Raw genomic sequence first — 20,074 nt, 5'->3', positions numbered from 1 at the left:
TTTGGGGGCACGCTTCGAGGATACCGGATGTAAAATTTCGCATGAGGGGCTGGAGTGACCCAAGCAGATTTAGTAATAAAGGCTCATAGGGGTCCGGGCTGGGCAAGTTTAGGGACCGGAATGGGAGGAGAGAGACCGGGAGATCTAAGGGTGAGCGTGTGAGCACCTGGCAGAGCTCGCACAGCTTGGCTGAAGAGGTTCCCGAGACGCAGACGGACGCCACCGCGCGGGCCCTAGACCCGCAGGGCGGTGGGCGGAGCCTTTCAGGGAAGCGCCCATCGGCCTCCCCGTGGGCGGGGCTATCCTGTCGGTTACACAACAAACCTGTGCGATCGGCTAGGGAAAGGCGAGGGCGGTGGCAGAGGGGGCGGGCCCGGGGCGGGGCCAGGCCTGCACTGGGCCAGGCAAGATGGCGGCCGTGGAGACAGAGTCGGCGCCCCTGACCCTAGAATCGCTGCCCACCGATCCCCTGCTCCTTATCTTATCCTTCCTGGACTACCGGGACCTAATCAAGTAATGGGACGATGCGCATGGCAGGGGTGGGGTCACGGGTGGGGGAGGAGGCGTAAGGCAAGAGGGACGGAGGCCCGGCTCGCCGACAGGACCTGGACTCCCGTGACAGCCAGGAGGTGACGCCAGGGCCGCCCTGATCCTGCAGAGCCACCCGGGGGCAGGGGCGAGACCGGGGCGGAAAGGGCCCCGCCTTGAGGTTTTCCTCCCGTCCCGGGCCCAGGCCTGAGGAGCGACAACAGCTCTCTATCCCAGGCCTTGGCGAGGCCCAGTTGGAAGGGGGGCCAACTGCTCCCCGCTGCCGCCGCGCGGACCCCAGCACCCAGCACCTCCCGGCCCCCGTGGTCTTTGCCCGCTAAGGGCAGCCCTGGCCGCTTTGGAAAAGTCCCTGTCCGGGCCGAGCGCTCTTCTCTGCCTGGGCAGGGAGCCTGCAGAGCCAGGCGCCAAAGTGGGCAGGTGGGACGCCGGAGAGGAGCCAGGCGACCCCCTGACCCTTGGGTGCGACTTATGCGGCAACGTAATATCTGGCAGGGCTCACTTTCGGACTTCTGTGCTAGATAATTGTTTCGCTTTCAGCCTTCCTTCTCACGGTTGCATGTTGGATTTTGTGTTTTGGTACTGACTTCCGGTGGTGCGGTACAGGTGACCATCTTCCCTCCTGTATGCTTTGGGTTTCCCAAGTTACAGGCATCTGTTCCAAAAATAAACACCGGTTGCTGGTAGGGGTGGTTAAATGCCCAGTTCCTTCAGCGCTTGGGACCGTCTGGGATGGTGGAAGAAATGGCGCTGTTTACACCCTTGACAGCTGGTGGCATGGGTCTTTCTTGTGCCACCACATACATTTGCAAAGGAGGCAGAATCGCCCTCTTAAGGATAGGTAGGCGAGATTCATTTTGTTTTGTTTTGTTTTTTGGATTAACCATTGGATTTTAGTTGTTTGCTGATTGTACCCTGTGTTGTCAGGGATCCTTTTAGAAATACAGCCTTCTTGAAGTTACTGGTAGCTGTTGGTTGGTCTAGCTAAGAGGTGACAGAGGGATAATTCCAGTTTCTGGCTGCTATCTATATTAGTACCTGTAGCACTTTTATTTTTCTAGAAAACAAGTTTTTCTCTACTCAGGCTTGTAATAAAGTTTATCTTTTTCTTTCGAAAAGGCTGTTACAGTTGCAAACTATTTTCATCTGAAATACTCTGTTGCCAAAGCCTTTTAGAAATCTAACACATACACACACGCTTTTTGACCTGTGGGCCACATTGCTTCCAGAGTGATTTTTCTAAGACAGGTCTGGCTGTCATCCTCCTTAAAAACCTATAATGCCCCTTGTTATTTACAGATTATAACTTAAACTTCTGGGAGCATTTAAGGCCCTTATTATTTGGCATAGTCTACTCTGGCCAAATAGACCTCTGCCAGCACACTTGTGTTTTTTTGTTCTGTGGCTTAAACTCTTGACCCTGCCTGGAATGCCATGCCCCCTTCTTCTCAACCTGGCAAGATGGAATTCCTTTAAGGACCCCTTCTCCTGAGTCCTATCTCTACCCTTCTCCTTTCTCTGCAGAAGGAGAGGTATTTACCATACCAGATAGATTATGCATTTATTAAATGTAAAGACTGTCTTGTTTATCTTCGCAGTCACCATTTATTCAACAGATTTTCTTTTTTTGAGTGCCTGCTGTGTGCCAGCCTATTAAATGTTGGGGAAACAATAGTGAACAAGACAGACAAGGCCCCTCTCATAAGCTTACAGTCTAACGGGCAAGATGGAAAACAAGTAAGTGCGTAATTACAAGAGCTGCTGTGTGCTACGAAGGAAGTGAACCAGTTGGTCTGTTAAGGAATTGATTCAAATTGGAAGGAGCTGCCGTATATGACAGATAACATAGAGCAGTCCTGGCAGAAGGAACGGTGTTTTCAGAAGCTGACTGGACAATAGCATAGCCTGTTGGAGGAGCAAGAAGACTGGTGTTGCAGGAATTAGGGAATGATTCACAGGCAGAGAGGCTTGAGAAGAGACTAGTGAGATCATGCAGGACCTTGTAAAACAAGGTGAGGAGATCAGATTTTATTTTAAATGCTTTTGGTAGAAATCAACATTTTAAACAGAAGTGATCCCTCCATAAATGTTTGTGGAAGTGAACTGAGTTGAATACTGTATTAGGGTTCTTGAGAGAAGCAGAACCAATAGAGAGAGAGAGAGAGAGAGAGAGTGTGTGTGTGTGTGTGTGTGTGTGTGTGTGTATGGTTTTTTATAAGGTATTTGCTCATGAATTATAGAGGCTGAGAAGTCCTACAGTCTGCCAAATGCAAGCTGGAGACCCAAGAAAGCTGGTGGTATAGTTTGAAGGGCTGAGAGCTGGAGAGCTGATGGTGTAGATCCCAGTCTGGGTCTGAAGGCCTGAGAACCAGGAGTGCCGAGGGCAGGAGAAGATCAGTGTCTCAACTTAGCGGTCAGGCAGAGAGCAAATTCAACCTTCCTCTGCCTTTTTGTTCTATTCAGGCCCTCGATGATTGGAAGGTGCCAACCCACATGGGAGAGGGCCATCTGGCTAACTTAGTCCACCAATTCAAATGCTAATCTTTTCTGGCAACATCTCACAGACACATCAAGAAATAATGTTTAGGGGCTTCCCTGGTGGCTCAGTGCTTAAGAATCCGCCTGCCAATGCAGGGGACACGGGTTCGATCCCTGGTCCGGGAACATCCCACATGCCGCAGAGCAACTAAGCCCGTGTGCCACAGCTACTGAGCCTGCGCTCTGGAGCCACGAGCCACAACTACTGAGCCTGCGCGCCTAGAGCCCATGCTCCGCAACAAGAGAAGCCACTGCAATGAGAAGCCCGCGCACCACAAAGAAGAGTGGCCCCCGCTCACTACAACTAGAGAAAGCCCGCACACAGCAACGAAGACCCAACGCAGCTAATAAATAAATAAATAAATATTTTTAAAAAAAATAATGTTTAACCAGCTATCTGGGCATCCCTTAGCCCAGGAAAGTTGACACAAATGCCATGGAATTTTATGCACAGAAAAGTTTCCAGTGTACTGCAACTTCTTTCCTGTAGCTTATAGCCCAAATTTGTCAGGTGTCCTGCCCATTGCTAAGCTCTGAAGGTTATGGTACATATTTGCTGAACTGGATTGGGTTGGATTGAATTAGTCCATTGGGATCATTATGTAATATAAACTGCATAGTTTGAATCTTGCTGTGTATCAGAATTACATGTGGCACTTTTTAAATATACACATGCCTGAGGTACAGATCTCACCCCATGCCAACTGAGTCAAAAGCTCTAAGACAGTAGTTTTCATCCTTGACTTGCATCAAAAATCACTTTTGGTGCATATTCCAGAGATTCTTTTATGTTAACTCTTGGGACAGTGATGGACTCTGAATTCACAAAACTGGAAGGATTCCTATGTTTGCAAATGTTAGTTTGGGCATCTCCTGAGCTTGGCAGAAAAGGATGAGAATTATGTTTGTATAAAATCTGAAAAATGAACAAAGGCTAATCTGTTTACCATCAGTTGTTTTTTAACATGCCCCACTTATGGCCTTGACAAATCCCATGTGATTTAAGATTCCCTTAATTGATTAGCTATTGCCCAAGTGAAATCTTTTATACCTACTTTCTATAACTTGTGATTTCTCTTCTGAAAGGATAGAAATGCATTTTTTAAAATCTTAAGTTCATTATTTTTGCAAATTAATTATGTAGGGTAGGATTTACAGGATTCAAGCACTATTGTGTTAGAAATCTCTGTATAAAAAGAAAATTATTTGTTTCTAACATTCCAAATTTTTGAGCAGCTGATACTAACTTGAATAACTATGGATATTGAATCAGAATTGTTGAGAATCTGACACCTTTTATAGGTGGGCTTTCCAATAGTTGCTATAGTTAAAAAGTGTTTTTGGCTGTAATATTTCTTTCTGTTAAGAAACAATTAGAACAAACAAAAGCCCGGTGTATTTAATATCAAATGTCTCACAGATCTTAAAAAGAAAAAGCACTTTGTTTACACCTGAATAACGTTTCTATATGTAGAAATGATTACTGCCCCAATAATAGATATAGGAAAGCTCTTTGATTTGAAACTAACTCCAATGGTTTATATGTTTTATAGACTTTCGTATGAAAATTACAATTGTAGACATTCTGTGGTTTGTGAACTCAAATAGTTAGGATTTCACTACTCACAAGGTAATTATACTAGCTAACATGTTAAACAGGTTTTAGAAAAGATTGTTTTGCAGTTATAAAGGTAGATAGTGGCAGAAAAGCAAAAGGAATAAAACAAAACTTAACATTGAATATTTTCATCTTTACTTTTAAATTGTTTTCTTGTTTTCTTTTATACTAACCGTGAATCTGGTTACTGCCAGTTGTTGCTATGTCAGTCGAAGACTTAGCCAGCTATCAAGTCACGATCCGCTGTGGAGAAGACATTGCAAAAAATACTGGCTGATATCTGAGTGAGTATTTGGGAAATGTATTCTTGAAATTTGGCCCTTGGCTTCCATTAATGCCAGTCTATCCTGATTCTCCTCTCTAACCCTTGTCTCTTTAACTCCTTTGGTGGCCTTTCTTGTGCCTGCCAGTAAATGCAGGTGTTCTCCAAGCTGCTGCCCTTGGCTCACTACTCTTCTCTCTCTGTGAAGTCTCCTGCATGCACTGTTGCACTTTGTAGAGACTACTTGTATGCTTCTAACTCCCAAACCTGAGTGTCCACCCCTAACATTCCCACTGAGCTCCAGATTTCTTTGCACAACCGTCTGCTGGATCTTTCCACTGGATGACCCACAGGGTTCACTGAATTCAGTAAATTTTAATAAATTTGATAGAATAAAAGGGTAGATGACAGAAGGTGGGAGTTGGGAAAGATGAAAGAGGGTAGGATTGCTAGTATCTTTTTCTTAGGTTGAGGGGAGTCAGGCAGTGACTGAAGTTGGTGAAGCAAGAAATAGAGGTTTAAATATATTATTTAAACCTGCAAGCTACTCAACAGAACTAAAAATTAATAGCAGAGCCTCCAAACATTGGGAGGAGGAAGAATGGGGAAGAGGGAATTTTAAGTATTGCTATATCCTGATCTTTTACTTTGGGGTATCAGTAGATAGATATAAAATTGATAAACCAAGAACTAGAGGCATAAACATTTAGAATTATAGAGATAACTTCCAGAAATAACTAAAGATTCCTTTGAGAGGTTGGACTTAGAACAGGAGACTGCCTAGTTTTTCATCTTAAGTTCTTTAGTACTTTTTGGTTTTAATAATATATATGTATATTACTTAGATTAATAAAAAGATACTTCCCTTCCACCACTGCCCCCACCCCGAAAAACACACGCACATGTATACAACACCCTGAATTGTTCTTTTCCCCGTCCCTAAACCTGATCCTCCTGCATTCATATCTTCATAGCAGTACCATCCATCCCGCCCTCCAAGCCAGAAACAGGAATCATTCTAGATCTCTTTTCTCCTTCTGTCCCTACGTTCATTCAGTTACCAGGCTTTTCTGATTTTAGCCCCTGTATATTTCTTGAATCTTTCTTCTCATTTCATCTAGCCACCACAGTTTTAGCTCAGTTCATCATCTCTTACCAAGACTGCTGCAAAACCCTTCCAGTCCGTCTCTGTGGCTCTAGTGTACACCCTTCCCAAATCACAACCACAATTCTGCTCTTTTAACTCTCCTGTTAAAACTCTTCAGTGGCTCTCCATTCCCTACAGGATAAGGTCAACCCCATTAGTATGTTACCTTAAGGCCCTTTCTGGCTGCCTTATCCTGTACCACTTCTGACTCTTAAATTTATACTTCCTTCTTTCTCCCTGATTAGATTATACATTTTTGAAGGCAAAAAATGTGCCTTACTGTTAATGTCCTCAGTGGCTAAGTAGACAGTAAATGTTTGTGGAATTGTACCAAATAGGAATGTTGAATCATGTGATTCCTTTGATATGCTATATGATTCTCTAGCTAATCCAATGTAGATAAGCTAGATTAATATTATTGTATCATTAGATTCTAAATATTCTCTAAAATAGAAAAATTAAATATATGTTTAAAAATTGTATAACTGGTATGTTTTTAGGAGTAAGTTGAAATTCATATCCCATATACTATTCACATTATATCTTATCAAGGATTAGAAAACTTAGGAAAAAAAATAAGTAGAAAGTAAGAAAATAAGTGACTCATAATCCCACCATGCCAGCAGTAACTTGTTAAAGTTTTTGATGTATGTGTCACTTTTTGTTATCTAGTCTTCATTTGTAGCTAAAATAAATGAAAATGAAGACAAAAGTAACCACAAATTCCCAAAAAAGTATGTTGGTATAAGTGTCTAAAATATATGCTAATTTCATTTCAAAAGATTTTTAATTTTATTTTTTAAATCTATTTAGGGAAGAGAAAACACAGAAGAACCAGTGTTGGAAATCCCTCTTCATTGATACTTACTCTGATGTAGGAAGATATATTGACCATTATGCTGCTATTAAAAAGGCCTGGGATGATCTCAAGAAATATTTGGAACCCAGATGTCCTCGTATGGTTTTATCTCTGAAAGGTATTGGGAATGCAGGGTCTCCCTTCCCCATTTAGTTACATAGCATAAATAGGTTAAATAACTTTGGTTTCTATCATCTGTGCTAATCTGTGCTAATCCAGCATTATCTGTAATTCACCATTCACATTTGGTCAAGCACGTAGAAAGCCTAATTTGCTAAAAGGACCCTGGTTCTAGTGCTTGCCCTATTTTTGCCTACCTCAGCATCCCCATGATTATTAGAAGTGAAAGCTGAACTCTTTTTATCCTTACATTTGTTTTACATAAAGAAACTAGTAATGTTATTGCTTGAGGATAACTTGTAATTTCTTTTAAAAGACTTTTTTTTTTAATTGAAAAATTGCCTGCTGTATCAACCCTCTTCCCTCTTTTTAGTACAAGTAAATGTTTATAGACAATCTAATATTTGAAAGACCAAATATTACAGACCGGGTCTTTAAGCATGTAGGAGCAGCATAATAGAGTAGGGAAAACTTTCGTCCCTATTTTGACATTTACAGAATAACGAAAACTAAGATTTGAACTGAGGTCTATTTGACCCCAGAATCTATGCTCTCTCTACTATACTATTATTGTCCAATTTTGGCAAGAAATATTAACAAGCTATTTCCCATTACTTTGATTTTTAAATTTATGCCCAAGAAATACATAAATGGACTGCAGATATATTGCTACTTATCTGCTTTAGCCTCCAAGTTTTTTTCAAGTTTCTCCACTAAAAGGAATTTTATATGTGTTTTGGTTTTTCTAAGCTGAAATTGGGATCAGTTCTTCTCAAATGTATACCTTTTGAACTAAGGACTCTTTTGAAACGGCATCCCATTTACATTTCATATTTCTGCTGTACGTTTCCATGCAAATATGAATTTCATACAGATCATGATTGCATGACCAGGTACTTAAAACTGAATTGCTAGGAGGTAGAAGGAAGAATGATTTGGTAGAGAGAGTACAGCTTTGAAAGAAAGTACCCTTGATTCATATTTTTAATAGCTTTTTTCCTTGGAAGAAAAGAAAAATATTATCCACTTGGTGTGTGGGGTTAAATAATTTCAAGAGGAAAATAATTCAGAAAATAGGTATTTGGTAATGATAAGTAAAATATGTAAGGGTTTGCAATAGCTGTTATTTATTAAACACAAAGCTAGGTACTAAGCTAAGTACTGTATATTATTCCATTTAAGTTGCCAAAATCCTATGAGGTAGGTAATTACTATTCTCATTTTATAGGTGAGCTACCTGAGGCATAAAAGGCTAAGTAAGTTGTTTGCCATCACAAAGGAGAGCAGAGCCAGGATTTGAATATAGGGCTGACTCCAGAGATGTGGTCTTACCAGCTGTTGAAGGGAGAGAAGACCTATCCTATTTTGTTTAGAATGTCTTAGGAGTCTTAGAGAGCTAGTCTAATATTAGAATATTTGGAATATGGGAATATAGACATGGTTCTCCTTTGAGGCACAGAGCTACCAGGAAAGGAAGAAACTAAGGATACATAGCAGCTTCTTCCTTTTTCCTTTTTCTTTATTTTTTTTATTTTTTAATTTTTTGAGGGGACACTCGATTGGTATTCCCAGGCTCCCTGCTCACTGTTTTGTACTTAATGGTTGAAGGTGAGGTTGTCAGAGAATTCCTTGTCAGCCCCTGTTTTACTCCCAGGCACCAGTTCTCTGGGGTCTTTGCCATGAATTGGAATAGGACAAAGGATCTGATATCTAGAAAGCTGGGGATTCTATTAATGTAGACCTATGAGTTTTAGGACTGAATCAGGAAACTAGCTGCTCATCTCAGGGGCCATAGTCCCTGACTCAGTTTCAAGGGTATAGAGATCACAGATAGGAAGGAAACTTGGAAAGCAAATAGGCACTGGGTTTGGGGAAATTTTTATTAAGTATCTTGAAATTATAGTATATTGATGTACATTCTACCAATCTATCTCATGGTATAGATCACATATCTTTGAATTTCATATTAACCTTAAGTATTGGCTTAAAATTTTGGAGTCAGAAGGGACTTTTAGAGATCATTTAGACCAGGGATTAGCAAACTTTTTCTTTAAATGACCAGATAGTAAGTATTTTAGGCTTTGAGGGGCAGATGGCCTCTGTCACAGCTATCTAACTCTGCTGTTGTGGGAGAGCAGCCATGGACAATACAACAACAAATGGGTGTAGCAATGCTCCAAGAGAACTTTATTTATGGAAATAGGCCACAGGCCAGAATTTGGCCTGCAGGCTGTAGTTTGTGGATCCCTGCTTTATACCAGCCCTTTCATTTTACAGGTGAAGGAACAGGCTCAGAGAGTTTAGGTGACTTATTCAGGGTCCCATAGCTAGTGAGTAACAGAGATAGAACTCTAATCTAGGTTCCTTGGCTCCTAGGAATCTTTTCACTGCTTCCTCATACAAATAGGCTAGGGGCAAGGGAAGTACATAAACGCTTATTGTATGCCAGGAAAGCACTTCATTAAGCACATGAAGCTTATTTAATCCTCACTGTAATTCTCTCCGGTAGGTGGTATTATCTTCTGTGTTGCAGATGAGGAAACTGGATTAAAGAGATGAAATAACTTGCCAGAGATCACAGTCAGTCTAGTCATCCCTTGGTATCCACCGGGGATTGGTTTCAGGACCTGCTGAGGATATTGAAATATGCAGATGCTCAAGTCCCATAGTTGACCCTTTGTATCCTTGAGTTCCACATCCGGATACAGAAAGCCAGCTGTAATTGGTAGAGCTGAGATTTGACCCTGGTCTGTCTGGCTCCCAAATTCTATTATAGTAGGATGCCCCTCTAAACGTATTTCCTTATATTTGTCTTTTGCCATGTTTGCTTGTTGTTATTTTACTTTTTTTTCTGCCTTGCTCTCTTTTCAAGAAATTCTTGGTTTCTTAATGTTACATGTTAAATGTCCAACATGTAGCACTAACTATATAAATATTAGTGTTTTTTTTCTCATTCACCTTCTGATTCAGGCAGCTATTCAGCTTGTTTTCTTTTGTATTGAACTTTTTAAAAAATAAACTTTTCATTTTGTAGTAATTTTAGATTACAAGGCAGTTGCAAAGATAGTACAGAGAATTTCTGTACACCCCTCACCCAGTTTCAGTTTCCCCTAACGTACCAACCCATGGGACATTTGTCAAACTAAAGTCTTCACTGGCACATTACTACTAACTAAATTCTAGACTTTATTCAGAATTCACCAGATTTTCCATCAGTGGAATCCTTTTTCAATTCCTGTATCCAGTCCAGAATACGACATTGCATTTAGCTGTCATGTCTCCTTAGTGTCCTCTGGTCTGTGGACACTTCCCAGTCTTTCTTTGTCTTTCACACCGTTGACAGTTTGAAGGAGTACTGGTCAGGTATTTTGCAGAATGTCCCTCAAACTGACTTTGTCTAAAGTATTACTCATGATTAGACTGGAGTAATGTGTTTTCAGGTTACCAGCAAGGTGAGGTGTCTCTCTCATCACATAGCTGGGGGTGTGTGATATCCACAGCCTATCACTAGTGATGTTAACCAACCTATAGAAATGTGCACAGATCATAAGTGTACAACTCAGTGAATTGTCACAAGGTGAACATGCCCATTGTAACACCCGTCAGGTCAAGAAGTAGAATAATTATGTGTACCTAGAACCCTCTGTCTTTCTCAGGGGTAACCACTATCCTGATTGCTAATGCCACTGAGTAGTTTTCTCTCTTTTTGAACTTTATATAATTGGCATGATTAAGTATGTTTTTTGCGTGAATTATTTCTGTTTCATTTTGTGAGATTCAGCAGTGTTGTGTGTAACAATATTTTGTTCATTTTTGTTACAGTATAAATACTACGTTATATGATTAGACCACAATTTGTACATTCATTCTACTGTTGTTGGATATTTGGGTTGTTTCTAGTCTTTGACTATTACAAATAATGCTGTAAATCATTTTTGACGTACATATGAACATATTTCTATCAGGTAAATATATAGGATTGCGTTTGCTGGGTTGTATAGTGTGCTTGTATTAAACTTCAGAAGATACTGTTAATTTTCCAAAGTGGTTTTACCACTTTACATTCCTACTAGGACTTTAATGTTGTCATTCTTTTTATTTTAGCCCTTCTAGTGGGTGTGTAGTGGTGATTTTAATTTGCATTTCTTTAAGGATGTAGAATGATAGTTTTATTTCTAGCTTTCCAGTCCCTATATGTCATTTCTTTATTTTTCTTGCTTTATTGAACTGGCTAGAGCCTTCAGTGCAGTGTTGGATAGAAATGATAATAGTGAGTATCCTTATCTTTCTGACTGCAGAGGGAAAGCTTTCAACATTTCTCCTTTAAAGATGATGTTTGCTGTAGATTTTTAGTAGACACTCTTCAGCACGTTGAAGAAAGTCCCTTCTGATCCTAGTTTGGGAAAAGGGTTTTTTGTTTCTGTGTTCTAAACAGATAATTGAGTTTTATCAAATGCCTTTCCAGCCTTGTCATTATCATATGATTTTCCTACTTCATTCTGTTAATGCTCTGAATTACATTGATTGATTTTCTGAATGTTAAACCAATTTTGCATTCTTGGAATAAACTTACTTTGCTTGGAATGTATTATCTTTTTTATGTATTGTTGGATTTGATTTGCTAGTATTTGGGGTTTTTACATCTATGCTCATGAGAGAGTTTGGCCTGTAATTTTCCTTTCTTGCAATGTTCTTGTCAGGTTTTGGTATCAAGATGATGCTGGCCTTGTAAACGAGTCGGGAAGTGTTGCCTCTTTTTCTGTTCCCTGGAAGAGTTTATGTAAGCTTGGTCTTATTTCTTGTTTAAATGATTAGTAGAATATACCAGTGAAGGCATTCAATCCTGGAGTTTTCATTGTGGGAAGGTTTTAAATTAAGGATTCAATTTCTTTATCAGATTTAGGACTACTCAGATTTTCTACTTAGTCTCATGTCAGTTTTGATAAGTTGTGTTTTTCTAGGAAATTGTCTACTTCATCTACATTTTCTAATTTATTGCCATAAAGTTTTTCATAATTATCCTCTTCGTAATGCTTGTTGGATCTCTAGTGATTTCACCTTTCCATTTCTTATATTATTTGTGCTTTCTCTCTGTTATTCTGGATCAGTTTTGCTAGGTAGGGGCTAATCAGTTTTATTAGTCTTTTCAGAGAACTGGCTTTTACCTTTGTCAATCCTCTCTATGTTAATATCTTATTTCTTATTTCATTAATTTCTCTGATTACTTCTCTTTGAGTTTACTGTCACTTTTCTCCTGACTTGAGATGATTACTTAGATCATAGATTTTTCAGCCTTCCTTGTTTTCTTCAAACGCATTTAGGGGTATAAATTTCCCTTTAAACTTAGCTTTAACTTCATCCCACAAGTTTTAATATGCTGTATTTTCATTAACATGCAGTTCAAAATATTTTGTGATTTCTTCTTTGACCCATGGATTATATAGAAATGTATTGCTTGATTTCTAAATATTGGGGGCTTTTTTAGTAATCTTTTTAATGTAATTTATATTTTAATTCCACTATGATCAGAGAATATACTCTATATGAGTTCAGTCATTTGAAATTTATTGTGATTTGTTCTGTGGTCCAGCATATAATTTATCTTGGCAAATGTTCCATGTATACTTAAAAAGAATGTATATTCTGCCATTCTTGCCATTTAGTACTATATATATGATTAGGCAAAAACTGTTGATCTTGTTCAAATCTTCTGTACTCTTAGTGAGGTTTTTGGTCTCCTTGTTCTGTTAGTTATTGAGAGAGGTATGTTAAAATTTCTCACTGTGGTAGGCAGAGTTCTGAGATAGGTCCCAAGATTCTCACCCACCGTGGTACGTGCCTGGTATAATGATAGCTTCCCCTTGAGTGTGAGTTGTACAATGGATATAATTGATTTCTGTCTTGTGATTAGGTCATATTAGATGACAAAAGGGTTTTACAGATGTAATGAAGGTCCCAAATTAGTTGCATTTGAATTAATCATTAATCAAAAAGGAAATTATCCTGAGCAGGCTTGACCCAATCAGGTGAGCCCTTAACAGGAACTGGGCCCTTCCAGAAGTCAGAGAGATTCAAAGCCTGGGTGTGTCTCCTACAGGTCATGAATAAGCAAACTGGCATGTTGTGGAGAGGGTCAGGTGATAAGGAATGGCAGGTGGCTTCTAAGAGTAGAGAGCCTCAATCCTGCAACTGCAAAGAACTGAGTTCTGCCAACAACCAGTGAGTTTGGAAGAGAACCCCAAGCAAAAGATGCATAAGGTGCACTAGCAGCCCCAGTTAACACCATGATTTCAGCCTTGTGGGACCTGAGCAGAAGATCCAATTCAGTCATGCCCAGAATTCTGACCTACAGACACTGTGAAATAATAAATGAGTGTTATTTTAAGCAGCTAATATTGTGGCAGTAGAAAACTAATACACCCATTATGATTACAGATATATATTTTTTCCATTTTAATTCTGTCCTTTAAAAAAATATATTTTGAAGCTGTGTTATTAGATGCACAAAATTAAACTTATAATACCTGTGTAGTGAATTTAACCTTTTTGCCATTACAAAAAGTCCTCCATTACCTCGAATAATGCTATTTGCCTTAAAGTCTATTTTGTATGATTTTAGTAGAGCTATTTTAGCTTTCTTTTCTGTATCTACATCTTTACGATGTGCCTCTTGTATATGATTGTGTTTTGTTTTTCATCTGGTCTGTTAGTCTGTCTTTTAATTAGATTATTTAGTCTGTTTATATTTAATGTAATTACTAATACATTTGAGTGTAAATATACCATGTTTCTATTTTATATTGGTGCCACCTGAGCAGGTATTCCTTTTTTGCATTCTTCTTAATTATCTTTTATTCCATACTCCCCTTCCCTTTCTTATTTATCTAAATTTTTTAGTGATTAGCCTAGAGATTAAAACATGTATCTCTGACTTAAAGTCTATTGTAAATTAGTATTTTTACCATTTCCTGAACAATGAAAGAACCTTAGAATACTTTAATTTCAATTACCTCCCTCCTGTCTTTTGTATTATAGTTTTGTGATTTTAGTTTTCAACATATTTTATATCCTTGAAAACATTATTATTATTTTACATGTTCAATATTATTTTAGATTTACCTGCATATTTACCTTTTCTGGTTGCACTTTATTTCTTCCTGAATCTTCATGCTTCCATCTGGGATAATTTTTCTTCTGCCTGAAGAATTCCTTTTTGTTTTGTTTTGTTTTGTTTTGTTTTTAACAAGGGAATGCTATTGCTGAATATTTTCAGATTTTTTTTTTGTCAAAAAATATATTTATTTCATCTTCACTTTTGAAGTATATATTCACTGGATATAGAATTCTAGTCAGCACTTGAAGATACCATTCTTCCAGCTTCTATTGTTCTGTTAAGAAGCTGTCTTATTGTTCTTCTGAAGATGACTGTGGCTTTTCCCCTTCCCTGGCTGCTTTTAAGATTTCTCTTTGTCTTTGATTTTCAGCAGTTTTCCAGTAATGTGTCTAGATAATGATTTTCTTTGTAATTATTCTCCATGGGGTTTATAGTGCTTCTTAAATCTATGGTTTGATGTTTTCATCAATTTTGGAAAATTCTCTCAACCCTGTGGTACTGCTGAAAGCTTTGCTCAGCTTCTTGGCCTCTCAGCCTCATGTTTGCTTTCAGAAGTGGCAATTGCCTCAAAGACAAGGTGGCTCCAAAGCCCTGGCTAAACTCTCAGTTTCCCGGTTCTTCTGGACCAACCTCCCCCCACCCCAAGCCTGCCAGTTCTCACTGTCTTTGAGGTTCTCCAAAAGCCTTGAAACCAATTTTCTGTTGTTCAGTTTTTTCTAGTTCTCAGCAAAACATTTGGTCCAACAACCTGGTGGGCCATTGCTGGGAGTGAATCTCTTCTCTTAGTATTTGTAATTACTGCTTTTTAAAGCTAGAATATATGGCAAGCTTATAAACATGAAAATCAAATTCAAGGTAATGGCCTCCTCACAGCATGAACCTACACCTATGTCCTATATTTCCCATTAAGAGACTAGGTTAAGACTCTTGAACAACATCCATTTAGAGAACTTCTGGAGAGTTCTTTAAATAGAGAAATTTGAGTATATTAGATTAAGAAAAATAAGATATGCTCTGAAGTTTTGTATTGTACTGTGAAAAAACTATTGTGGATTAGTTTCACTGGTGCCTGCCATTCCATATTTTGCTTAGCGCCAGTGTTTTCCCCATGGAGAGGAAACTGAGAAATTTGCTTCCTCAGTGCTTCAAACATCAGAGCTAATCTAAAATGATATAATGTTTCTCTGAATTTTCAATTCATTTCCCTATATTTCAGCAAGTACATTTTGGACAGAATTCATTTGCTCTAAGATTGTATCATTGGCTAGCAGATAGATTGCATTTCTTCTTAGATTTAAGGCTTATGGTTTCTTGATAATTTGCTTTTTGTGCATCTGCAGAGGGTGCTCGAGAGGAAGACCTAGATGCTGTGGAAGCTCAGATTGGCTGCAAGCTTCCTGATGATTATCGATGTTCATATCGTATCCACAATGGGCAGAAGTTAGTGGTTCCTGGGTGAGATGTTCACTGTTTGAGTTATTTTTAATGATACAAGTTATTTTCTAGAATGTAAACAAATTGTATTTGTAGTTACTCTTAACAGATTAAAAAGTATAAGAATTTCCTCTTGTTCCTTATAACAATCCATAAGACAAAATCTATAGCTTGACTTTGATTTTACCAAAATAGATAATGTCTCAAAAACATGGTTTCTATTAACACATCTTTACAGTTAAGATGGTTGGGGTGGGCCTACAGGACAGGAGAGGAGATGTGTGTGTGGGTATAATTTAACTAAAATTTAACTAAACCTGTTCCGAATCCTTGAAGTGTTTATCCTGTTACAGGCCAAGTAAAGTATTTTAGACAGCTTGATATAAGTTCTATGAATCATACATGTTAAAAGTAATTTGTTCAGAGCTACATACACTTAACTAAAGAAAATATTAGTTTTGTCCTATTCAAGCATAGTCTATAATTGAATGGCCTATTTTAAACTTACTTCTAAACGATAGGAAGTATTCACTGTGGAACCTTTTGGTAAAAGCAGACCATGCAGTAGCTCTCAAATTTACTCACAGTTTTTAAAGCTATATGCTTCGAATGGTTCTACTCTCTTTGTTCCCTCATGAAATTAAGGTATTTCAGAGACATTGCACTTGTGACATACTGATAGGAATTTAGGTAGAACTTTGCATTGTTCTTATTAGAACTTGGTATCTCTTTCTGTGTGAAGAACCATATGAGGCTCTGTTACCATTTCAGATCAGAGTTGAGTGAGTACAGGGAATCTAGGAGGTGATCATACTGAGGTTACAAAGTGGTATTCAGAAGTCAAATATTGGGCAGTTAGGACTAGATAAGCCTAAATCACTGGGGTTTTTTTCTATTCTGTTTTCCTGTCAAACTGAAACTTGACAAAATGGAAAAATTGTCATATTTCAAGAACCAACAGGAGAGAACTATACTAAGAGTTGCTCAGAATTGACATGATAAACAGATCATGATTTCAACACAGGGATTTTTATCTACCCACAGCCCAAACAGTGAGACTTAGGATGAGACTCTCATCAAGGACCGACACCTGTGTTGTTCTCATACGTATGAGTTTAGACCCCATACATCCCAAGTTTATGAAAATTTGGACAAGGATTAAGCTGATTTCCATTTATACTGCCTGGTAGGATAGTGTAAGCTAAAGGTTGTATCAAGATAAAGGTATCAGAGAGAACATTAAACATTAAATTAGTCATACATACATATATAGCAAAACACTGGCAAATTATAGTAAGATAGATTTTTGAAAGCAATAAAACTATTTTTCTTTTTAAAAGGTTGGCATTTAGACAGTTTAGACATTTAGGCTTTTAATTTAAATCAGAATCTTTCCACTCAAGAGTTTGAATTTAATATATGCAGAAATTGTAGTGCTTGGGGTATTCCTGGTTTAGAATTGACATGTTAATCGTTCTTATAAAGTTGTCAGTGTGAAATTATTATTCATCAAAAAGATTGCAGTTGACTAAATTTTTGAGTCTATATTCTCAGGTTGTTGGGAAGCATGGCGCTGTCTAATCACTATCGTTCTGAGGATTTGCTAGACGTCGACACGGCTGCTGGAGGCTTCCAGCAGAGACAGGGACTGAAATACTGTCTGCCTTTAACTTTTTGCATACATACTGGTTTGAGTCAGTACATAGCAGTGGAAGCTGCGGAGGGCCGAAACAAAAATGAAGTCTTCTACCAATGTCCAGTAAGTAGGAAGCGCGTTTAAATGTGGCTTTAAGATGTGTTCTGATGGGTGAATAAAATGTGCATTAGGAATTTTCAGGGTTGTAGAATGGGTATAGAGCATTATGCAATTTGATTATAGACGGATCTAACTAGAGGGCTAATATTCTGATATAATGGCATGGAATGCTAAAAGAAAATTTCACCAATGGACAAACAATGCAAGCTATTGTGCGTACGGAGGGAAGCTGTGATTTGTATTAGGACATTTTAAGTTTAAGAAAAACTAATGAGAAAAGAAAAAAAACTAATGAGAGACGCAAGAGGGAGGGGATATGGGGATATATGTATACGTATAGCTGATTCCCTTTGTTATACAGCAGAAACACACCATTGTAAAGCAATTATACTCCAATAAAGCTGTTATAAAAACAAAAAAATGAATGAGCTTTTTGTTGAAGTGATTAATTGTAATATAAATTTCTAACTTTAGCTTTTGGACATCATCATCATTCGCTTTGGATTCAAGTTCTGAGTGCAATAGAAACTTTCTAAACTCTTTCTTCAGTAGATATTTGAGTTGTTGAAAAATGTAGATCTTTTTTAAGAGGCTTTTGTTATGATTTTAATGTAAGCACAGAAAATATAGCATTTGGTTTCATTCTTATTTCTTCAATTCTCAGTCATTCCTCAGTTGCAGACCTTCTGCTTTCATTTTTGCCTAGATGTGAACTTAAATAGAAAATATTTTTCAGGGACTTCCCTGGTGGCACAGTGGTTAAGAATCCACCTGCCAATGCAGGAGACACGGGTTCGAGCCCTGGTCCGGGAAGATCCCACATGCCGCGGAGCAGCTAAGCCCATGCGCCACAACTACTGAGCCTGCGCTCTAGAGCCCGTGAGCCACAACTGCTGAGCCCACGTGCCACAACTACTGAAGCCTGCGCTCCTAGAGCCTGTGCTCCACAACAAGAGAAGCCACCACAATGAGAAGCCTGTGCACCGCAACAAAGAGTAGCCCCTGCTCGCCACAACTAGAGAAAGCCCGTGTGCAGCAACAAAGACCCAATGCAACCAAAAATAAATAAATAAATAAATTTATTTTTTAAAAAAAATTTCATAGTTATCTGAGACATGTGACTCCATATAACATTTAAATTATTTAAAGAGCTTGCATAGCTTTTAATTTTTTTCTAAGCATTTTCACATCTTTTATCTCATTTTTGACTTGATAGCTCTGTAAGGTTGTAGGATGATGACTTGGTCTCTCCATTTACTGAGAGAAGAGACTAATCTAGAACTGTTCAGGTCCCTTGACTGAATTCAAAACCCTGTCTTCTGGGTTCATAGGCCATGTGTCTTATCACGGTTTTAATGTCCTAATTGTTTTCTTGAAGGATAATTTATTAGTTCATTGTAACTAATAGGAAGAGCCTAAATATAGAAATCATAAGAGCAGAAACTGAGAAGTGAGGAATGTCTGAGTATTGGTTAGAGCACTTAAGTTATTTGTATCTGTTTTGTCTTGTCCCCAGGGAAGGATACAGATAGTGAACAATGGGGAATTAAGTAAAATGTATTTTCCTTGATTACAATATTCTTTTTCTCACCTAGGACCAAATGGCTCGGAATCCAGCTGCTATTGACATGTTTATCATAGGTAAGAGAAAAGTCTCTTCTTTCTGGTCAAAAAAAATTAAGTTGGTAAAAACGTTTCTGTTACTTGATCAACTGGCAATTTTATATTTGTATTTCTTAAAGCTTGCTCGTTCATAAAGTACTATAACTAGGTTCTCATTAGAAGAGCCCTTGTACTTTATTTGACTTGGGTTTCCATTTGGAAGAAGGCCATGCCATATACAACCTTGTGCTCTTAGGATTTTGCTGTAGGACAGTGAAATGTATAGAACTGCTAGGAATGTGTATATAGTTCCCTTACACACATGCATTTTCCATCGATCATATTAATACATAATTAGAGATATAGATACATAAAATAACTATACTTTTTCTCTTCTGGTGCCAGTGCTATAGTAAAATACTGATAAGTCACACCAGAGACCTCAGACCAGCAGTCTTCAGAGACCAGTATAAACTGGGCCTTATAAACTGCTTGGCACACCTGGTTTTTCTTGGCCTTAAAAGCGTATTTCTCATAGGATTTTGAGAACAATTCAGTTTGTATTCAAGAGCAGCTCACCCCTTTGCTGTTCATCCATTCTTGTTTTGCTTAGATTTTGCTCACGTAGAAGAAAAAGAGAAGCTTCCTGACTATCCATTCTGCTTTTTAAGGCATTTCTGGAACATATTAAACATCATTATATAGTAAAAGGATCTTGCAGGCCAAGGCATCTGTATTTAATTGTATCTCCTAATTGGAACCTTGAACAGAGTATAAGTCTCTGTGTATTCAAACTACGGCATATTCTAGGTTTGTGAAATACTTCACAGTATCAAGAAGTTCTCACCCCTATGCAGTCAGTTATAAAACACTTTTAAGCTTGGTTCCTAGCGTTCAGCTCACCCTGATTCCTGTGGTCTATGGTGTCTAAGTTAAGCACCCTCTGGGGGTTACGGCCTTGCTCGCTGCCCTCTTTGGCTTCTCTGGGTGGCACGTACTCTGAGAACATGATCGTCCTGGCTCTAGTCCAGTGGAGCTGCTCGGTTTATAAACTAAAGGCTGCCTGAGCTCTAAGGTA

At 38.6% G+C, this 20,074-nt stretch overlaps 1 protein-coding gene across 1 annotated transcript in view; it reads left to right on the top strand.

Moving 5' to 3' along the window:
- The first annotated feature begins 369 nt into the window (after positions 1-369).
- Positions 370-20,074, top strand: part of FBXO3 (F-box protein 3) — a 32,110-nt gene continuing 12,405 nt past the window's right edge. Inside the window, exons 1-6 of the mRNA XM_036860718.1 lie at positions 370-513; positions 4,897-4,986; positions 6,925-7,088; positions 15,545-15,659; positions 17,193-17,397; positions 18,990-19,035. Of these exons, the coding sequence (XP_036716613.1) occupies positions 410-513; positions 4,897-4,986; positions 6,925-7,088; positions 15,545-15,659; positions 17,193-17,397; positions 18,990-19,035 (724 nt within the window). The 5' untranslated portion in view covers positions 370-409. The remainder of the gene's footprint in view (positions 514-4,896; positions 4,987-6,924; positions 7,089-15,544; positions 15,660-17,192; positions 17,398-18,989; positions 19,036-20,074) is intronic.

Source organism: Balaenoptera musculus, chromosome 8 (assembly GCF_009873245.2).
Source record: "Balaenoptera musculus isolate JJ_BM4_2016_0621 chromosome 8, mBalMus1.pri.v3, whole genome shotgun sequence".
NCBI lineage: Eukaryota > Metazoa > Chordata > Mammalia > Artiodactyla > Balaenopteridae > Balaenoptera > Balaenoptera musculus.
This window is presented reverse-complemented; position numbering and strand designations above follow the sequence as displayed.